At 64.3% G+C, this 20,719-nt stretch overlaps 1 protein-coding gene across 1 annotated transcript in view; it reads right to left on the reverse strand.

Moving 5' to 3' along the window:
• Positions 1-20,719, reverse strand: part of OPLAH (5-oxoprolinase, ATP-hydrolysing) — a gene marked incomplete at its 3' end in the record, with an annotated part of 66,718 nt that overhangs the window by 19,377 nt on the left and 26,622 nt on the right. The window contains 11 exon segments of the mRNA XM_064738053.1: positions 1,277-1,451; positions 7,729-7,772; positions 7,775-7,829; positions 8,712-8,872; positions 10,722-10,873; positions 11,682-11,794; positions 12,822-12,960; positions 14,434-14,571; positions 17,225-17,395; positions 19,780-19,892; positions 19,985-20,256. Of these exon segments, the coding sequence (XP_064594123.1) occupies positions 1,277-1,451; positions 7,729-7,772; positions 7,775-7,829; positions 8,712-8,872; positions 10,722-10,873; positions 11,682-11,794; positions 12,822-12,960; positions 14,434-14,571; positions 17,225-17,395; positions 19,780-19,892; positions 19,985-20,256 (1,533 nt within the window).

Genomic DNA, 20,719 nt, shown 5'->3' on the forward strand with positions numbered 1-20,719 from the left:
TGTCCCCGCACTGTCCCCACTGTCCCCACCCACTGTCCCCAATCCCCGCACTGTCCCCACTGTCCCCAATGTCCCCAATGTCCCAAATGTCACCAATGTCCCCAGTGTCCCCAATGTCTCCAATGTCCCCACTGTCCCCAATGTCCCCAATGTCCCCAGTGTCCCCAATGTCCCCAGGGATGCCCCAATGTCCCACCTTGCTCCTGGAACTCACCATTGGTCACCAGTTTGAAGGACCATTGTCCCCCCAATGTCCCCAATGTCCCCACTGTCCCCAGTGTCCCCAATGTCCCCAATGTCCCCAGGGATGTCCCCAATGTCCCACCTTGCTCCTGGAACTCGCCGTTGGTCACCAGTTTGAAGGACAGGAACACCTTTATACCCAGGGATGCCCCCAGTGTCCCCGATGTCCCCCCAATGTCCCCAGTGTCCCCAATGTCCCCAATGTCCCCAGTGTCCCCTCAGTGTCCCACCTTGCTCCTGGAACTCGCCGTTGGTCACCAGTTTGAAGGACAGGAACACCTTTATACCCAGGGATGCCCCCAGTGTCCCCGATGTCCCCCCAATGTCCCCAGTGTCCCCAATGTCCCCTGGCTGTCCCCACTGTCCCCAATGTCCCCAATGTCCCCAGTGTCCCCTCAGTGTCCCACCTTGCTTCTGGAACTCCCCATTGGTCACCAGTTTGAAGGTCAGGAACACCTTTATACCCAGGGATGTCCCCAATGTCCCCAGTGTCCCCAGTGTCCCCAATGTCCCCAATGTCCCCAGTGTCCCACCTTGCTCCTGGAACTCGCCATTGGTCACCAGTTTGAAGGACAGGAACACCTTTATACCCAGGGATGTCCCCAATGTCCCCAGTGTCTCCAATGTCCCTAATGTCCCCAATGTCCCCAATGTCCCCAGTGTCCCCAATGTCCCCAATGTCCCCAATGTCCCCACTGTCCCCAATGTCCCCAGTGTCCCCAATGTCCCCAATGTCTCCAATGTCCCCAATGTCCCCAATGTCCCCAGTGTCCCCAATGTCCCCAGGGATGTCCCCTCAGTGTCCCACCTTGCTCCTGGAACTCCCCGTTGGTCACCAGTTTGAAGGACCTTTGTCCCCCCACTGTCCCCAGTGTCCCCACTGTCCCCACTGTCCCCAATGTCCCCACTGTCCCCAATGTCCCCAATGTCCCCAGTGTCCCCAGTGTCCCCACTGTCCCCAATGTCCCCAATGTCCCCAATGTCCCCAATGTCCCCAATGTCCCCAATGTCCCCAGTGTCCCCAATGTCCCACCTTGCTCCTGGAACTCGCCGTTGGTCACCAGTTTGAAGGACACGAAGGCGGCGCCCTCCTGGGCCAGGCTCTGCGAGTGCGGCGGCATCGACCCCGGGCTGGAGCCGCCCACGTCGGCGTGGTGACCACGGCTGGCCACGAAGAACACGGGGCGGGGCTCACCTGGCCAGAACACCTGGGACAGGTAAGGGTGACACTGGGGTTAGGGACACGGGACAGGTGACATTGGGGTCAGGGACATGGGACAGGTGACACTGGGTCAGGTGTGGTGACCGCGGCTGGCCACGAAGAACACGGGGCGGGGCTCACCTGGCCAGAACACCTGCCACAGGTAAGGGTGGGGTTACACAGGTGACACTGGGGTCAGGGACATGGGACAGGTGACACTGGGTCAAGCGTGGTGTCCCTGGCTGGCCATGAAGAACACGGGGTGGGGAACACCTGGCCAGAACACCTGCGACAGGTAACAGTCACATTGAGGGGTCAGGGACATGGGACAGGTGACACCTGGGAGGTTACACAGGTGACACTGGGGTTAGGGACACGGGACAGGTGACACTGGGGTTACAAGGTGACACTGGGGTCAGGGACATGGGACAGGTGACATGGGGATACACAGGTGACACTGGGGTTACACAGGTGACACTGGGGATACACAGGTGACACTGGGGTCAGGGACATGGGACAGGACACCTGGGACAGGTAACTGTAACATTGGGGTGGGACAGGTGACACTGGGTCAGGTGTGGTGTCCCCGGCTGGCCATGAAGAACACGGGGTGGGGCTCACCTGGCCAGAACACCTGCCACAGGTAAGGGTGACACTGGGGTTAGGGACACGGGACAGGTGACATTGGGTCAGGGACATGGGACAGGTGACACTGGGGTCAGGGACATGGGACAGGTGACACTGGGTCAGGCGTGGTGACCCCGGCTGGCCACGAAGAACACGGGGTGGGGCTCACCTGGCCAGAACACCTGCCACAGGTAAGGGTGGGGTTAGGGACATGGGACAGGTGACATTGGGGGGTTACACAGGTGACACTGGGGATACACAGGTGACACTGGGGTCAGGGACATGGGACAGGTGACACTGGGGATACAGAGGTGACACTGGGGTTACACAGGTGACACTGGGGTTAAGGACACGGGACAGGTGACAATGGGGTTACACAGGTGACACTGGGGTTAGGGACACGGGACAGGTGACACTGGGGTTACACAGGTGACACTGGGGTTAAGGACACGGGACAGGTGACAATGAGGTTACACAGGTGACACTGGGGTTAGGGACATAGGACAGGTGACATTGGGGTTACACAGGTGACACTGGGGGGTTACACAGGTGACACTGGGTCAGGTGTGGTGACCACAGCTGGCCACAAAGAACACGGGGTGGGGCTCACCTGGCCAGAACACCTGGGACAGGTAAAGGGTGGGGTTATGGACATGGGACAGGTGACAATGAGGTTACACAGGTGACACTGGGGTTACACAGGTGACACTGGGGTCAGGGACATGGGACAGGTGACACTGGGGGGGTTACACAGGTGACACTGGGTTAGAGACATGGGACAGGTGACATTGGGGGGTTATACAGGTGACATTGGGCTAGGGACACGGACAGGTGACATGGGGACACACAGGTGACACTGGGGTCAGGGACACGGGACAGGTGACACTGGGGTTACACAGGTGACACTGGGGTCAGGGACATGGGACAGGACACCTGGGACAGGTAAGGGTAACATTGGGGTGGGACAGGTGACACTGGGTCAGGCGTGGTGACCCCGGCTGGCCATGAAGAACACGGGGTGGGAAACACCTGGCCAGAACACCTGGGACAGGTAACAGTGACATTGAGGGGTCAGACACCTGGGACAGGTGACATTGAGGGGTCAGGGACATGGGACAGGTGACATTGGGGTTACACAGGTGACACTGGGGTTACACAGGTGACACTGGGGTCAGGGACATGGGACAGGTGACATGAGGATACACAGGTGACACTGGGGATACACAGGTGACACTGGGGTTAGGGACATGGGACAGGTGACACTGGGGATACACAGGTGACACTGGGGTCAGGGACATGGGACAGGTGACACTGGGGGTACACAGGTGACACTGGGGTTAGGGACATGGGACAGGTGACATGAGGATACACAGGTGACACTGGGGTTAGGGACACGGGACAGGTGACATTGAGGGGTTACACAGGTGACCCTGGGGATACACAGGTGACACTGGGGTTACACAGGTGACACTGGGTCAGGGACATGGGACAGGTGACATGAGGATACACAGGTGACACTGGGGATACACAGGTGACACTGGGGTTAGGGACATGGGACAGGTGACACTGGGGTTACACAGGTGACACTGGGGTTAGGGACATGGGACAGGTGACACTGGGGTTACACAGGTGACACTGGGGTTGAGGACATGGGACAGGTGGCACGGGGGGGTTACACAGGTGACACTGGGGATACACAGGTGACACTGGGGTCAGGGACATGGGACAGGACACCTGGGACAGGTAACTGTAACATTGGGGTGGGACAGGTGACACTGGGTCAGGTGTGGTGACCCTGGCTGGCCACGAAGAACACGGGGCGGGGCTCACCTGGCCAGAACACCTGCCACAGGTAAGGGTGACACTGGGGTTAGGGACAGGGGACAGGTGACACTGGGGTCAGGGACACGGGACAGGTGACACTGGGGTTACACAGGTGACACTGGGGTCAGGGACATGGGACAGGTGACATTGGGGGGTTACACAGGTGACACTGGGGTCAGGGACACAGGACAGGTGACACTGGGGTTACACAGATGGCACTGGGGTTACACAGGTGGCACCGGGTCAGGTGTGGTGACCCCGGCTGGCCACGAAGAACACGGGGCGGGGCTCACCTGGCCAGAACACCTGGGACAGGTAACAGTGACATTGAGGGGTCAGACACCTGGGACAGGTGACATTGAGGGGTCAGGGACATGGGACAGGTGACATGAGGATACACAAGTGACAGTGGGGTTACACAGGTGACACTGGGGTTAGGGACATTGGACAGGTGACACTGGGGATACACAGGTGACACTGGGGTTAGGGACATGGGACAGGTGACACTGGGGTTACACAGGTGACACTGGGGTTAGGGACACAGGACAGGTGACATGAGGATACACAGGTGACACTGGGGTCAGGGACATGGGACAGGTGACATGGGATACAGAGGTGACACTGGGGTTACACAGGTGACACTGGGGTTAGGGACATGGGACAGGTGACACTGGGGTTACACAGGTGACACTGGGGTTAGGGACACAGGACAGGTGACACTGGGGTCAGGGACATGGGACAGGTGACATTGGGGGGATACACAGGTGACAGTGGGGTTACACAGGTGACACTGGGGTTAGGGACACGGGACAGGTGACATGGGGATACACAGGTGACACTGGGGTCAGGGACATGGGACAGGGACACCTGGGACAGGTAACGGTAACATTGGGGAGGGACAGGTGACACTGGGTCAGGTGTGGTGACCACAGCTGGCCACGAAGAACACGGGGCGGGGCTCACCTGGCCAGAATACCTGGGACAGGTGACACTGGGGTTAGACAGGTGACATTGACATTGGGGTCAGACAGGTGACGCTGGGGTTATGGACATGGGACAGGTGACATGGGGATACACAGGTGACACTGGGGTTAGGGACACAGGACAGGTGACACTGGGGATACAGAGGTGACACTGGGGTTACACAGGTGACACTGGGGTTAGGGACACAGGACAGGTGACACTGGGGTCAGGGACATGGGACAGGTGACATGGGGATACACAGGTGACATTGGGGTTAGGGACATGGGACAGGTGACACTGGGGTCAGGCGTGGCCACGAAAAACACCAGGCAGGGAACACCTGGCCAGAACACCTGGGACAGGTGACAGTGAGGGGTTACACAGCTGGGACAGGACACCTGGGACAGGTGACACTGGGGTCAGATGGGACACTGGGGTGGACACCTGGGACAGGTGACACTGGGGTCAGAGGGGACACTGGGGTGGACACCTGGGACAGGTGACACTGGGTTGGACACCTGGCACAGGTGACACTGGGTCAGAGAGGTGACACTGGGTTAGACACCTGGGACAGGTGACACTGGGGTCAGACGGGACACTGGGGTGGACACCTGGGATAGGTGACATGGGGCGGGGCTGGCCTGGTGAGAACACCTGAGGACAGGTGACACGGGAGAGCTGAAAACCCTGGGGACACCCAGCCAGGACACCTGGGGGTGTCCCGGCTGTCCCAGGTGTGTCCCCAGGTGTGTCCCTGTCGCCTGGTGTGTCCCCAGGTGTCACTCACAGGTGTGTCCCAGGTGTGTCCCTGTCCCCAGGTGTGTCACTAACTCACAGGTGTGTCCCAGGTGTGTCCCTGTCGCCAGGTGTGTCACAGGTGTGTCACCCCCAGGTGTGTCCCCAGGTGTGTCACTCACAGGTGTGTCACACACAGGTGTGTCCCTGTCCCCAGGTGTGTCACTCACAGGTGTGTCCCAGGTGTGTCACTCACAGGTGTGTCACTCACAGGTGTGTCACTCACAGGTGTGTCACCCCCAGGTGTGTCACTCACAGGTGTGTCCCTGTCCCCAGGTGTGTCACTCACAGGTGTGTCCCAGGTGTGTCACTCACAGGTGTGTCACACACAGGTGTGTCACAGGTGTGTCACCCCCAGGTGTGTCCCCAGGTGTGTCACTCACAGGTGTGTCACACACAGGTGTGTCGCTGTCCCCAGGTGTGTCACTCACAGGTGTGTCCCAGGTGTGTCCCCAGGTGTGTCACTCACAGGTGTGTCACAGGTGTGTCCCAGGTGTGTCACCCCCAGGTGTGTCACACACAGGTGTGTCCCTGTCCCCAGGTGTGTCCCCAGGTGTGTCACTCACACAGGTGTGTGTCCCTGTCCCAGGTGTGTCCCAGGTGTGTCACACACAGGTGTGTCACTCACTCACAGGTGTGATGACGGTCAGGTCGGGCAGGTGGCTGCCCCCCGCCATCGGGTGGTTGCTCAGGATCCCAGCCCAGGTGTGTCACACACAGGTGTGTCCCAGGTGTGTCCCTGTCCCCAGGTGTGTCCCAGGTGTGTCACTCACAGGTGTGTCCCCAGGTGTCACTCACAGGTGTGTCCCAGGTGTGTCCCCAGGTGTGTCACTCACAGGTGTGTCCCAGGTGTGTCCCTGTCCCCAGGTGTCACTCACAGGTGTGTCCCAGGTGTGTCCCTGTCCCCAGGTGTGTCACTCACAGGTGTGTCCCCAGGTGTGTCACCCCCAGGTGTGTCACAGGTGTGTCCCAGGTGTGTCCCTGTCGCCTGGCGTGTCCCCAGGTGTCACACACAGGTGTGTCCCAGGTGTGTCACTCACAGGTGTGTCACCCCCAGGTGTGTCACACACAGGTGTCACCCCCAGGTGTGTCCCCAGGTGTGTCACACACAGGTGTGTCACTCACAGGTGTGATGACGGTCAGGTCGGGCAGGTGGCTGCCCCCCGCCATCGGGTGGTTGCTCAGGATCACAGCCCAGGTGTGTCACAGGTGTGTCCCTGTCCCCAGGTGTGTCACTCACAGGTGTGTCACACACAGGTGTGTCACAGGTGTGTCACTCACAGGTGTGATGACGGTCAGGTCGGGCAGGTGGCTGCCCCCCGCCATCGGGTGGTTGCTCAGGATCCCAGCCCAGGTGTGTCACCCCCAGGTGTGTCACACACAGGTGTCACCCCCAGGTGTCACTCACAGGTGTGATGACGGTCAGGTCGGGCAGGTGGCTGCCCCCCGCCATTGGGTGGTTGCTCAGGATCCCAGCCCAGGTGTGTCCGCAGGTGTGTCCCTGTCCCAGGTGTGTCACATACAGGTGTCACCCCCAGGTGTGTCACAGGTGTGTCCCAGGTGTCACTCACAGGTGTGATGACGGTCAGGTCGGGCAGGTGGCTGCCCCCCGCCATTGGGTGGTTGCTCAGGATCCCAGCCCAGGTGTGTCCCAGGTGTGTCACACACAGGTGTGTCCCCAGGTGTCACTCACAGGTGTGATGACGGTCAGGTCGGGCAGGTGGCTGCCCCCCGCCATCGGTGGTTGCTCAGGATCACAGCCCAGGTGTCCCCAGGTGTGTCACTGTCCCCAGGTGTGTCACACACAGGTGTCCCCCCCAGGTGTATCACTCACTCACAGGTGTGTCACACACAGGTGTGTCCCTGTCCCCAGGTGTGTCACTCACAGGTGTGTCCCAGGTGTGTCATTGACAGGTGTGTCCCAGGTGTGTCCCAGGTGTCACTCACAGGTGTGATGACGGTCAGGTCGGGCAGGTGGCTGCCCCCCGCCATCGGGTGGTTGCTCAGGATCCCAGCCCAGGTGTGTCACATACAGGTGTGTCCCAGGTGTGTCCCCAGGTGTGTCAGTCACTCACAGGTGTGATGACGGTCAGGTCGGGCAGGTGGCTGCCCCCGCCATCGGGTGGTTGCTCAGGATCACGTCTCCCTCCCTCAGCTCCGGGCCCAGGTTACGGATCTGGGGGGGCACGGGGGGAGGGTGAACCCCAAAATCCACCCCAGGAACCCAAAAATCTCCATGACCCCAAATCCCCCCAAATTACCCCCATGCCCTCCCACATTCCCTCCTGAACCCCCCAAATCCCCTCCAGGGAACCCCAAAATCCCCCAAAATCCTCCATGACCCCAAATCCCCCCAAAATCCCCTCAAATCCACTCTGGGAACCCCAAAATCTCCCCATGACCCCAAATCCCCCCAAAATCCCCCCAAATCCACTCTGGGAACCCCAAAATCCCCCCCAATCCCCTCACCTGGAACTGCACAGCTCCTGCATGGCCCTGGGACCCCCAAACCCCCCCAGGACCCCCCAAATCCCCCCATGGACCCCCCAAATCCCTCTGAGACACTCAAACCTATCCAAAACCACCCAAATCCCCCCAAATCCCCCCACCTGGAACTGCACGGCTCCTGCATGGCCCTGGGACCCCTAAACTCCCTCTGAGACCCCCAAACCTACCCAAACCCACCCAAATCTACCCCAAATCCCCCCCAAACCCCCCTGGGACCCCCAAATCCCCCCAAGACCCCCCCAAATCCCCCTGGGACCCCCCAAATCCCCCCACCTGGAACTGCACGGCTCCTGCATGGCCCTGGGACCCCCAAACCCCCCTGGGACCCCCCAAAACCCCCTGGACCCCCAAATCCCCCACCTGGAACTGCACAGCCTCCTGCATGGCGCCCAGGTGCACGGGGATGTGGGGGGCGTTGGACACGAACCAGAGACCCCCAAACACCCCCAGGACCCCCCAAATTCCCTCGAACCCCCTCACCTGGAACTGCACGGCTCCTGCATGGCCCTGGGACCCCCAAATCCCCCCGGGACCCCCCAAATCCCCCCACCTGGAACTGCACGGCCTCCTGCATGGCGCCCAGGTGCACGGGGATGTGGGGGGCGTTGGACACGAGCCCCCCGTCGGGCCCGAACAGGGCGCACGAGAAGTCGAGGCGCTCCTTGATGTTGGTGGAGATGGCCGTGCGCTGCAGCGTGCGCCCCATCTGCTCTGCGGGGACACGGCACCCTCAGGGGGCGCCCCAAAAACGGGGGGACCCCGGGAACCAGCCCTGAGACCCCCGGGAACCAGCCCTGAGACCCCCCGGAACCAGCCCTGAGACCCCCGGGAACCAGCCCTGAGACCCCCGGGACCACCCTGGGACCCCCGGGACCACCCTGGGACCCCCAGTGCTGGATCTGTCTCGGGGATCTGAGGGGGATGAGATGGAATTGAGGGGTCACGGCACCCTCAGGGGGCGCCCCAAAAACGGGGGGACCCCCGGGAACCAGCCCTGAGACCCCCGGGACCACCCCTGAGACCACCCCGGGACCCCCAGTGCTGGGTGTGCCTCGAGGGATGAGTTTGAATTGAGGGGTCTCTGTCTTTGGGGACCCCTCAGGAGCACCCCAAAAACGGGGGGACCCCCGGGAACCCACAGAGACCCCCGGGAACCAGCCCTGAGACCCCCCGGGACCACCCTGGGACCACCCCAGGACCCCCAGCCCTGTGTCTGCCTCAAGCAATGAGATTGAACTGAGGGGTCCCTGCGGGGCCACAGAACCCTCAGGGGCACCCCAAAAACGGGGAACCCCAGGGGAACCCACAGAGACCCCCGGGACCACCCCTGAGACCCCCGGGACCACCCCCGGGACCACCTCAGGACCCCCAGTGCTGGATCTGCCTGGAGGGATGAGTTTGAATTGAGGGGTCCCTGTCTTTGGGGACCCCCAGGGACACCCCAGAAATGGGGACACCTCGGGGGGATCCACAGAGACCCCCTCAGGAACCACCCGAGGACCACCCAGGACCCCCAGGATCCACTCAGACCCCTGAAAGCCCCTCCAAAGTCCCCCCAAAGCCCCCCAAAGCCCCACCTGTGATGCTCATGGAGCCCCAGGAGACCCCCAAGACACCCTTCAGGACCCCCCAAAGCCCCCCAGGACACCCCCAGGACCCCTTAGGATCCAATCAGACCCCTGAAAGCCCCCCCAGCCACCCCAAAAACCCCCCCAAACCCCTCCCAAATCCCACCTGCGATGCTCATGGAGCCCCAGAACCCTCCAGGACCCCCAAAGCCCCCAGGACCCCCCAAACGCCCCCAAATCCCACCTGCGATGCTCATGAGTGGTGCGAGAACACGGACAGCGCCACCGGCTCCATGGCCGGGCCCAGGACCCCAGGACCCCCCAAATTCCCTCAGGAACCACCCACGACCCCCCAGGACCCTCAGGATCCACTCAGACCCTGAAAGCCCTCCAAAGTCCCCCCAAAGCCCCCAAAGTCCCACCTGTGATGTTTATGGAGCCCCAGGACCACCCCAAACCCTCTCAATCCCCCTCCCCAGGACCCCCAAACGCCCCCAAATCCACCTGCGATGCTCATGGAGCCCCAGAACCCTCCCAGGACCCCCAAAGCCCCCAAAGCCCCCAGGACCCCCAAACGCCCCCAAATCCCACCTGCGATGCTCATGGAGGGTATGAGAACACCGAGAGCACCACCGGCTCCATGGCCGGGCCCAGGGACCCCAGACCCCCAAAAACCCCAGGACCCTCAGGAACCCCAAATCCCCCAAAGCCCCCAAACGCCCCCCAAATCCCACCTGCGATGCTCATGAAGCGGTGCGAGAACACGGACAGCGCCACCGGCTCCATGGCCGGGCCCAGGGACCCCCGGGACCCCCCAAATTCCCCCCAAATTCCCCCCAAAGCCCCCTCGAGACCCCTGCCCAGCCCACCTGCGATGCTCATGAAGCGGTGCGAGAACACGGACAGCGCCACCGGCTCCATGGCCGGGCCCAGGGACCCCCCGGACCCCCAAAGCCCCCCCAAATTCCTCTCGAGACCCCTGCCCAGCCCACCTGCGATGCTCATGAAGCGGTGCGAGAACACGGACAGCGCCACCGGCTCCATGGCCGGGCCCAGGGCCGGCGCTGTCCCCGCCGTCACCTCGATGCTGATGTCCCCAAGGGCGGTGACACGGGCCACGCAGCCCGGCTCCACTACGATCGTGCTGGGGGGCGCCACGGGGGTCACACGGGGGGTCCCCCCAAAGCCCCCCGGGGTCCCACAGGTCACACGGGGGGTCCCCTGAATCCCACCCAGGTGCCACCATGCCCGGGTGTCCCCTCTGTCCCCACCTGTCCCCCTTGTCCCCGTCCTTGTCCCTGTCCTTGTCCCTGCCCTGTCCCCCATCCCCGTCCCCTCCTGTCCCCATCCCTGTCCCCACCGTGCCCCTGTCCCTGTGTCACCTCTCCCACTGTCCCCCTGTCCCATCCCTGTACCTGTCCCCTCTGTCCCTGTCCCTGCTGTCCCCCTGTCCATGTGTCCGTGTGTCCCCATTGTCCCCCTGTCTCTGTCCCTGTCCCTGCTGTCCCCCTGTCCATGTGTCCGTGTGTCTGTGTGTCCCCATTGTCCCCCTGTCCCCATTGTCCCCCTGTCTCTGTCCCTGTCCCTTCTGTCCCCCTGTCCGTGTGTCCGTGTGTCACCTGTTGGTGTCGATGACAATGGCCAGCCCGGGCAGGGCGTGGTCCCTGTCCCCCTGTCCCTGTCCCCATCCCTGTCCCCCTGCCCCTGCTGTCCCCCTGTCCCTGTCCATGTGTCCGTGTGTCCGTGTGTCCCCATCCCTGTCCCTGTCCGTGTGTCCATGTGTCCGTGTGTCTGTGTGTCCCCATCCCTGTCCCTGTCCGTGTGTCCGTGTGTCCGTGTGTCACCTGTTGGTGTCGATGACGATGGCCGGCCCGGGCAGGGCGTGGTCCCTGTCCCTGTGTCCCTGTCCCCATCCCTGTCCCTGTCCGTGTGTCCGTGTGTCCGTGTGTCACCTGTTGGTGTCGATGACGATGGCCGGCCCGGGCAGGGCGTGGTCCGGGCCCAGCTCCCCCAGCAGGAACACGGGGGTGTCCCGGTACCCCCCCTCGAAATAGCACCGGGTCACCTGGGGGGACATGGGGACATTGGGGTCACCTGGGGGGACACCTGGGGTCACCTGGGGGCACCTGGGGTCACACCTGGGGTCACCTCATACCCAGCACCCACCCCTCGAAATAGCACCGGGTCACCTGGGGGGACACCTGGGGTCACCTGGGGTCACACCTGGGGTCACCTCATACCCAGCACCCACCCCTCGAAATAGCACTGGGTCACCTGGGGGGACATGGGGACATTGGGGTCACCTGGGGGGACACCTGGGGGGACATGGGGACATTGGGGTCACCCCTGAGTCACCTGGGGGGACATTGAGGACACACCTGGGGTCACCTGGGGTCACCTCATACCCGGTACCCCCCCTCGAAATAGCCCTGTGTCACCGGGGGGGGGGGACATTGAGGTCACTTTGGGTCACCTGGGGTCACCTGGGGTCACTCCTGGGGTCACTCCCAGACCCCAGTTCCCCCCAGGCCCTTGGACCCCAGACACCCCCAGCCCCCCCAGTTTCCTCCAGTGCCCCCTGGTTCCCCCCATTGCCCCCTGTGCCCCTGGTTCCCCCATTGCCCCTGTGCCCCCTGGTACCCCCAGTGCCCCCCATTCCCTGTGACACCCCCCAGTGCCCCCTGTGCCCTCCCCATTCCCTGTGCCCCCCCCGGTTCCCCATGACCCCCTGGTGCCCCCCGGTACCCCCGGTGCCCCCAATGCCCCCTGTGCCCTCCCCATTCCCTGTGCCCCCCCCGGTTCCCCATGACCCCCTGGTTCCCCCCATTGCCCCCTGTGCCCCCCAGTGCCCCCTGTGCCCCCCATTCCCTGTGACACCCCCGGTTCCCCATGACCCCCTGGTGCCCCCCGGTACCCCCGGTGCCCCCCACTCCCTGTGACACCCCCCATTGCCCCTGTGCCCCCCGGTACCCCCCAGTGCCCCCTGTGCCCCCCATTCCCTGTGACACCCCCGGTTCCCCATGACCCCCTGGTGCCCCCCGGTACCCCCGGTGCCCCCCATTCCTGTGACACCCCCCCAGTGCCCCCCTCACCGTCTCCACCCTGGGGGGCTCCCCCCGGGGCGCCAGGGGGGGCTCGGGCACGGGTTCGGTGCTGCCGGTGCCCCTGACCCGCAGATCGTCCACGAGCACGGCCCGGCCCGGGATGGTGAAACCAAACTCCTGCTGGTACCTAGGGACAGGGACAGTGACAGGGACACCTTGGGGACACACAGACAGTCACACACAGACAGGGACACACGGCCCGGCCCGGGATGGTGAAACCAAACGCCTGCTGGTACCTGGGGGGACATGGGGACAGTGACAGTGACACCCTGGGGACATGGGGACAGTGACAGGGACACCAGGATAATGACAGTGACACACACAGTGACACACGGCCCGGGATGGTGAAACCAAACTCCTGCTGGTACCTGGGGGGACATGGGGACAGTGACACCTTGGGGACATGGGGACACTGACAGTGACACAGTGACACACAGACAGGGACAGGGACACACGGCCCGGGATGGTGAAACCAAACTCCTGCTGGTACCTGGGGGGACATGGGGACAGTGACAGTGACAGGGACACCTTGGGGACAATGACAGGGACACCAGGATAATGACAGTGACACACACAGTGACACACGGCCCGGCCCAGGATGGTGAAACCAAACTCCTGCTGGTACCTGGGGGGACAGGGACACCTTGGGGACATGGGGACAGTGACAGTGACACACACACAGTGACACACGGCCCGGGATGGTGAAACCAAACTCCTGCTGGTACCTGGGGGGACATGGGGACAGTGACACCATGGGGACAATGACAGGGACAGTGACACCCTGGGGACACACAGACAGGGACAGTGACACGCGGCCTGGGATGGTGGAACCAAACTCCTGCTGGTACCTGGGGACAGGGACACAGTGACACCTTGGGGACACACAGACAGGGACAGGGACACACGGACAGTGACAGTGACACACAGACAGTGACAGTGACAGTGACACATAGACAGGGACACACGGCCTGGCCTGGGATGGTGAAACCAAACTCCTGCTGGTACCTGAGGGGACAGGGACATGGGGACATGGGACACTGACACCGGGACAGGGACACACAGACAGTGACACAGGGACACGGCCTGGGATGGTGAAACCAAACGCCTGCTGGTACCTGGGGACAGGGACACAGTGACACCTTGGGGACACACAGACAGGGACAGTGACACGTGGCCCAGGATGGTGGAACCAAATTCCTGCTGGTACCTGGGGACAGGGACAGGGACAGTGACAGGGACACCTTGGGGACACACAGACAGTGACACACAGACAGTGACACACAGGGACACACAGACAGGGACACACGGCCTGGCCTGGGATGGTGAAACCAAACTCCTGCTGGTACTGGGACAGGTTGGGTGGCCATGGGCAGGGGTTGGTGGCACTGGGATGGCACTGGTGACACTGTGACAGGCTGGTGGTGGCACTCACCTCTCGGTGAAGGCACCCAGGAAGTCCCCAGCCCCGCAGGTGCCAGGCCCAGGCGGGTGGCACAGGGATGGGTGGGTGGCACTGTGGCAGGCTGGGTGGCACTGTGACAGGTTGGGTGGCACTGGGGTGGCACTGGTGACACTGTGACAGGTCAGAGGTGACACTCACCTCTCGGTGAAGGCCGCCAGGAAGTCCCCAGCCCCGCAGGTGCCCGGCCCGGGCGGGTGTCCCTGCGCTGACACCATCAGGGCGCAGTCGGTGCCCTCGTAGCGCAGGTGCAGGAACGGCTCCGTGCGGATCTGAGCCCTGCGGGGACACGCGGTGGCACCTGTGTCACCCTGGCACTGTGTGTCACCCTGGCACTGTGTCACCCTGGCACCACGTCACCCTGGCACTGTGTCACCCTGGCACTGTGTGTCACCCTGGCACCACATCATTGAGTCACCCTGGCACCAGTGTCACTGACACTGTGTCACCCTGTCACCCTGGCACTGTGTCACCCTGTCACCCTGGCACTGTGTGTCACCCTGTCACCCTGGCACTGTGTCACCCTGGCACTGTGTCACCCTGGCACCCTGGCACTGTGTCACCCTCGCACCGCGTCACCCTGGCACTGTGTCACCCTGGCACTGTGTCACCCTGGCACCCTGGCACTGTGTGTCACCCTGGCACCCTGGCACTGTGTCACCCTGTCACCCTGGCACTATGTCACCCTGGCACCACACCACTGAGTCACCCTAGCACTAGTGTCACTGACACTGTGTCACCCTCGCACCACGTCACCCTGGCACCACGTCACCCTGGCACTGTGTCACCCTGGCACTGTGTCACCCTGTCACCCTGGCACCACATCACTGAGTCACCCTGGCACCAGTGTCACTGACACTGTGTCACCCTGGCACTGCCACCACGTTACCCACACCGTCACCCTGGCACCCACACTGTCACACGGTGTCCTGTCACCCTGGCACTATGTCACCCTGGCACTGTGTCACCCTGTCACCCTGGCACCACATCACTGACACTGTGTCACCCTGGCACTGTGTCACCCTGTCACCCTGGCACCACACCACTGAGTCACCCTGGCACCAGTGTCACTGACACTGTGTCACCCTCGCACCACGTCACCCTGGCACTGTGTGTCACCCTGGCACCCTGGCACCAGTGTCACTGACACTGTGTCACCCTGTCACCCTGGCACCACATCACTGAGTCACCCTGGCACCAGTGTCACTGACACTGTGTCACCCTGGCACTGCCACCACGTTACCCACACAGTCACCCTGGCACCCACACTCACACAGTGTCCTGTCACCCTGGCACTATGTCACCCTGGTACTGTGTCACCCTGGTACTGTGTCACCCTGTCACCCTGGCACTGTGTCACCCTGGCACCCTGGCACCACATCACTGAGTCACCCTGGCACCAGTGTCACTGGCACTGTGTCACCCTGGCACCGCGTCACCCTGGCACTGTGTCACCCTATCACCCTGGCACCAGTGTCACTGACACTGTGTCACCCTGGCACCCTGGCACTGTGTCACCCTGGCACTGTGTCACCCTGGCACCCTGGCACCACACCACTGAGTCACCCTGGCACCAGTGTCACTGACACTGTGTCACCCTGGCACCACGTCACCCTGGCACCCTGGCACCACATCACTGAGTCACCCTGGCACTGCCACCACGTTACCCACACTGTCACCCTGGCACCCACACTGTCACACGGTGTCCTGTCACCCTGGCACCGCGTCACCCTGGTACTGTGTCACCCTGGCACTGTGTGTCACCCTGTCACCCTGGCACTGTGTCACCCTCACACCGCGTCACCCTGGCACTGTGTCACCCTGGCACCTTGGCACTGTGTCACCCTGGCACCACATCACTGAGCCACCCTGGCACCAGTGTCACTGACACTGAGTTACCCTGGCACTGCCACCACGTTACCCACACTGTCACCCTGGCACCCACACTGTCACACGGTGTCCTGTCCCCCTGGCACTATGTCACCCACACTGTCACCCTGTCACCCCATCGCCATGTCACCCACAGGCACCGTGTCACCAGTGTCACCCACACTGTCACCCTGTCACCCCATCACCATGTCACCCACAGAGTCACCCTGGCACCTTGGCACCATGTCACACACAGGCACCGTGTCACCAGTGTCACCCACACTGTCACACAGGTGTCCTGGCACGTCACCATGTCATTGTGTCCCACGGGCACCCTGTCCCCGTGTGACCATGTCACCCTGTCCCCAGTGCCACTGCCACAGCGTCACACTGGCGCTGTGTCACCAGCGTCACCGCGTCACCACCACTGTGTCACCATGCCACCCTGTAACCAGTGTCACAGGCACCGGGTCACCCTGTCACCACGTCACCCTAGCACCCTGTCACCAGTGTCACTGTGTCACCCTGGCACCATGTCCCCAGCGTCACCATGTCCCCATATCACTGCCACCATGTCACCCTGGCACCAGTGTCACCACGTTACCTGTCCCAGTGTCACAGCCACCACATCACCCTGTCACCGTGTCACCGTGTCACTGCCTCATCCTGTCCCGGTGTCACTGCCACTGTGTCACGCTGTCACTATGTCACTAAGTGTCACCACCACCACATCACGCTGTCACTGCATCACCTTTGCACCGTGTCACCGTGTCACCCTGACCCTGTGTCACTGCATCACCATGTCCGGTGTCCCCTGTCCCCAGTGTCACCCGTCCTGCCTGTCCCCATCCCCGCTGTCCCCTCTGTCCCCTCTGTCCCCGTCCCCCCCGGCGCTCCCGCCCGCCCCCATCCGGCTCTGTCGCGGTGTCGCATGTCGCGGTGTCAGTGTCGTGTGTCGCATGTCGCGGTGTCGCGGTGTCGCGGTGTCGCGGTATTGCGTGTCGCTTGTCACACTGTCGCATGTCGCGGTATCGCGCTGTCGCGGTGTCGCGGTGTCGCTCACGGTGCGAATCCCTGCGCGCTCAGCGCGTCCCGGCAGCGCCGCTCCAGCTCGCGGAGGCGCGCCTCGAGCCGCGGGAACGCGCCCGGGCCGTACGGGAGCGCGCACGGCTCCTGCTCCTCCTGCACCGCGTCCGCGAGGGCGAGCCCCAGCGCCGAGAGCAGCCCGCTGTGCCTGGGGACACAATGCCACCATGGGGACACCGTGGGGACACTGCGGGGACAGCCTGGGACAGCCCCAGACACAGCCAGCCCCAGCGCCGAGAGCAGCCCGCTGTGCCTGGGGACAGGGCAGGGGACACGGCTGTCACCGTGGGGACACCGTGGGGACACTGCGGGGACAGCGCCATCCCCAGCGCCGAGAGCAGCCCGCTGTGCCAGGGGACAGGGGACACAGTGGCACCATGGGGACACCGTGGGGACACTGCGGGGACAGCCCGGGACATGCCGGGACAGCGCCGAGAGCAGCCCGCTGTGCCTGGGGACAGGGGACAGCGCTGTCACCGTGGGGACATCGTGGGGACACTGCGGGGACAGCCCCGGGACACTGCGGGGACAGCGCCATCCAGCGCGAGAGCAGCCCGCTGTGCCTGGGGACAGGGCAGGGGACACAGTGGCACCATGGGGACACCGTGGGGACACTGCGGGGACAGCCTGGGGATAGCCTGGGGACAGCCCCGGGACACTGCGGGGACAGCGCCAGCCCCAGCGCCGAGAGCAGCCCGCTGTGCCTGGGGACAGGGGACAGCGCTGTCACCGTGGGGACACCGTGGGGACACTGCGGGGACAGCCTGGGGACAGCCCCGGGACACTGCGGGGACAGCGCCGAGAGCAGCCCGCTGTGCCTGGGGACAGGGCAGGGGACACAGTGGCACCATGGGGACACCGTGGGGACACTGCGGGGACAGCTGGGACAGCCTGGGGACACTGCGGGGACAGCGCCGAGAGCAGCCCGCTGTGCCGTGGGACAGGGACACGGCTGTCACCGTGGGGACACCTTGGGGACACTGCGGGGACACTGTGGGGACAGCCAGGGACAGCTGGGGACACTGCGGGGACAGCGCCAGCGCCGAGAGCAGCCCGCTGTGCATGGGTTCAGGGGAGGGGACACAATGCCACCATGGGGACACCGTGGGGACACTGCGGGGACAGCGCGGGGACAGCTCGGGGACAGCCTGGGGACATTGCGGGGACACCCTCAGGCCATCCCCGTCCCAGTATGGGGACACCCCGTCCCAAAGCCACCCACACCCCAAACCCCCCGGGCCCCCTCCCCAGCCCCAGCCCTATGGTGGGAGGGGTCCGGGGGTCTCCAGGACCACCCCCCCCCCCCAGAGGGGAATCCCCGGGGACCCCCCAGCCCCGCCCCCAAATCGGGGTCCCCACCGCCCCCCACCCCAAAAAGGAGATCTCCATACCCCCAACCCCAACACGGGGGCCCCCGAGCCCCCCACCCCAAAAAGGGGATCCATCCCCACACCCCAAACCCAACACGGGGGTCCCCACGCCCCCTGCCCATCCCGGGGATCTCCCTGCCCACCCCGGGGGTCTCCCCATGCCTCCTGCCCACGCCAAGGGTCCCTGTGCCCCCTGCCCATCTCAGGGTTCCCTGGGGGTCCCCACACCCCTTGCCCATCCTGGGGGTCCCTGTGCCCACCCTGGTGCCCCCTGCCCATCCCGGTGCCCCCTGCCCATCCCGGGGGTCCCTGTGCCCCCTGCCCATCCCGGGGGTCCCTGTGCCCCCTGCCCACCCCGGTGCCCCGTGCCCACCCCGGGGGTCCCTGTGCCCACCCCGGGGGTCTCCCCACGCCCCCTGCCCGCCCGTACTTGTGTATGAAGGTGCGGGCCATGCCCAGCGTGCGGGCAATGGCACTGCCCATCCCGGGGGTCCCTGTGCCCCCTGCCCACCCCGGTGCCCCCTGCCCACCCTGGGGGTCCCTGTGCCCACCTTGGGGGTCTCCCCACGCCCCCTGCCCCCTGCCCGCCCGTACTTGTGGATGAAGACGCGGGCCATGCCCAGCGTGCAGACGATGGCACTGCCCATCCCGGTGCCCCCTGCCCATCCCGGTGCCCCCTGCCCACCCCGGGGCTCCCTGTGCCCCCTGCCCATTCCGGGGGTCCCTGTGCCCCCTGCCCATTCCGGGGGTCCCTGTGCCCCTGCCCATCCCGGGGGTCCCTGTGCCCCCTGCCCATTCCGGTGCCCCCTGCCCATCCCGGTGCCCCATGCCCATCCCGGGGCTCCCTGTGCCCCCTGCCCATCCCGGGGGTCTCCCCAAGCCCCCTGCCCAGCCCGTACTTGTGGATGAAGACGCGGGCCATGCCCAGCGTGCGGGCGATGGCACTGCCCATCCCGGTGCCTCCTGCCCATCCCGGTGCCCCCTGCCCATCCCGGGGGTCCCTGTGCCCCCTGCCCATTCCGGTGCCCCCTGCCCACCCTCAGGGTCCCAATGCCCATCCCGGCGGTCCCTGTGCCCCCTGCCCATTCCGGTGCCCCCTGCCCACCCTGGGGGTCCCTGTGCCCACCCTGGGGGTCTCCCCACGCCCCCTGCCCGCCCGTACTTGTGGATGAAGACGCGGGCCATGCCCAGCGTGCGGGCGATGGCACACGCGTGCTGTCCCCCGGCGCCCCCGAAGCACGCCAGCACGTGTCGCGCCGCGTCGTGTCCCCGCGCCTGCCGCCACCACCGGGGGGACACGCGGGTGACGCCGCTGCCACCCGCGCAGCCCCCTCCCCATCCCCACGCCCATGCCGGGGGTCCCGCACCTGCGTCAGGGCGCGGATGGGCCGGCACATGGCCTCGTTGGCCACGCGGATGAAGCCCAGCGCCACCTCCTCCACCGACAGCTCGGTGTCACCGGCGCTGTCGCCGCTGTGTCCCCGGAAGGCGCGGATGGTGGCGGCCAGCTCCCGGAAAGCCGCGGCGGCCGTGTCGCGACAGAGGGGCTGGTCCTCGTTGGGCCCGAAGATGCGCGGGAAGAACTCGGGCAGCAGCCGGCCCAGAACCAGGTTGGCGTCCGTGACCGTCAGGGGACCGCCTGGGGACACGGGGACATTGGGGACAATGAGGGGTCAGGGGACAGCCTGGGGACAATGGGGACATTGGGGACAATGGGGACAATGAGGGGTCAGGGGACTGCCTGGGGACAATGGGGACATTGGGGACATTGGGGACAATGGGGACATTTGGGACATGGGGGTCAGGGGCGTCCATGACCGTCAGGGGACAGCCTGGGGACACGGGGACATTGGGGACAATGAGGGGGTCAGGGGACAGCCTGGGGACAATGGGGACATTGGGGACATTGGGGACAATGGGGACATTTGGGACATGGGGGTCAGGGGACAGCCTGGGGACACTGGGGACATTGGGGACATTGGAGACACTATGGGGACATTGGGGACATTGGGGACATTGGGGTCAGGGGTGTCCGTGACCGTCAGGGGACCGCCTGGGGACACGGGGACATTGGGGACAATGAGGGGTCAGGGGACCGCCTG

Source organism: Zonotrichia leucophrys, unplaced genomic scaffold, assembly GCF_028769735.1.
Source record: "Zonotrichia leucophrys gambelii isolate GWCS_2022_RI unplaced genomic scaffold, RI_Zleu_2.0 Scaffold_161_106799, whole genome shotgun sequence".
Classification (NCBI taxonomy): domain Eukaryota; kingdom Metazoa; phylum Chordata; class Aves; order Passeriformes; family Passerellidae; genus Zonotrichia; species Zonotrichia leucophrys.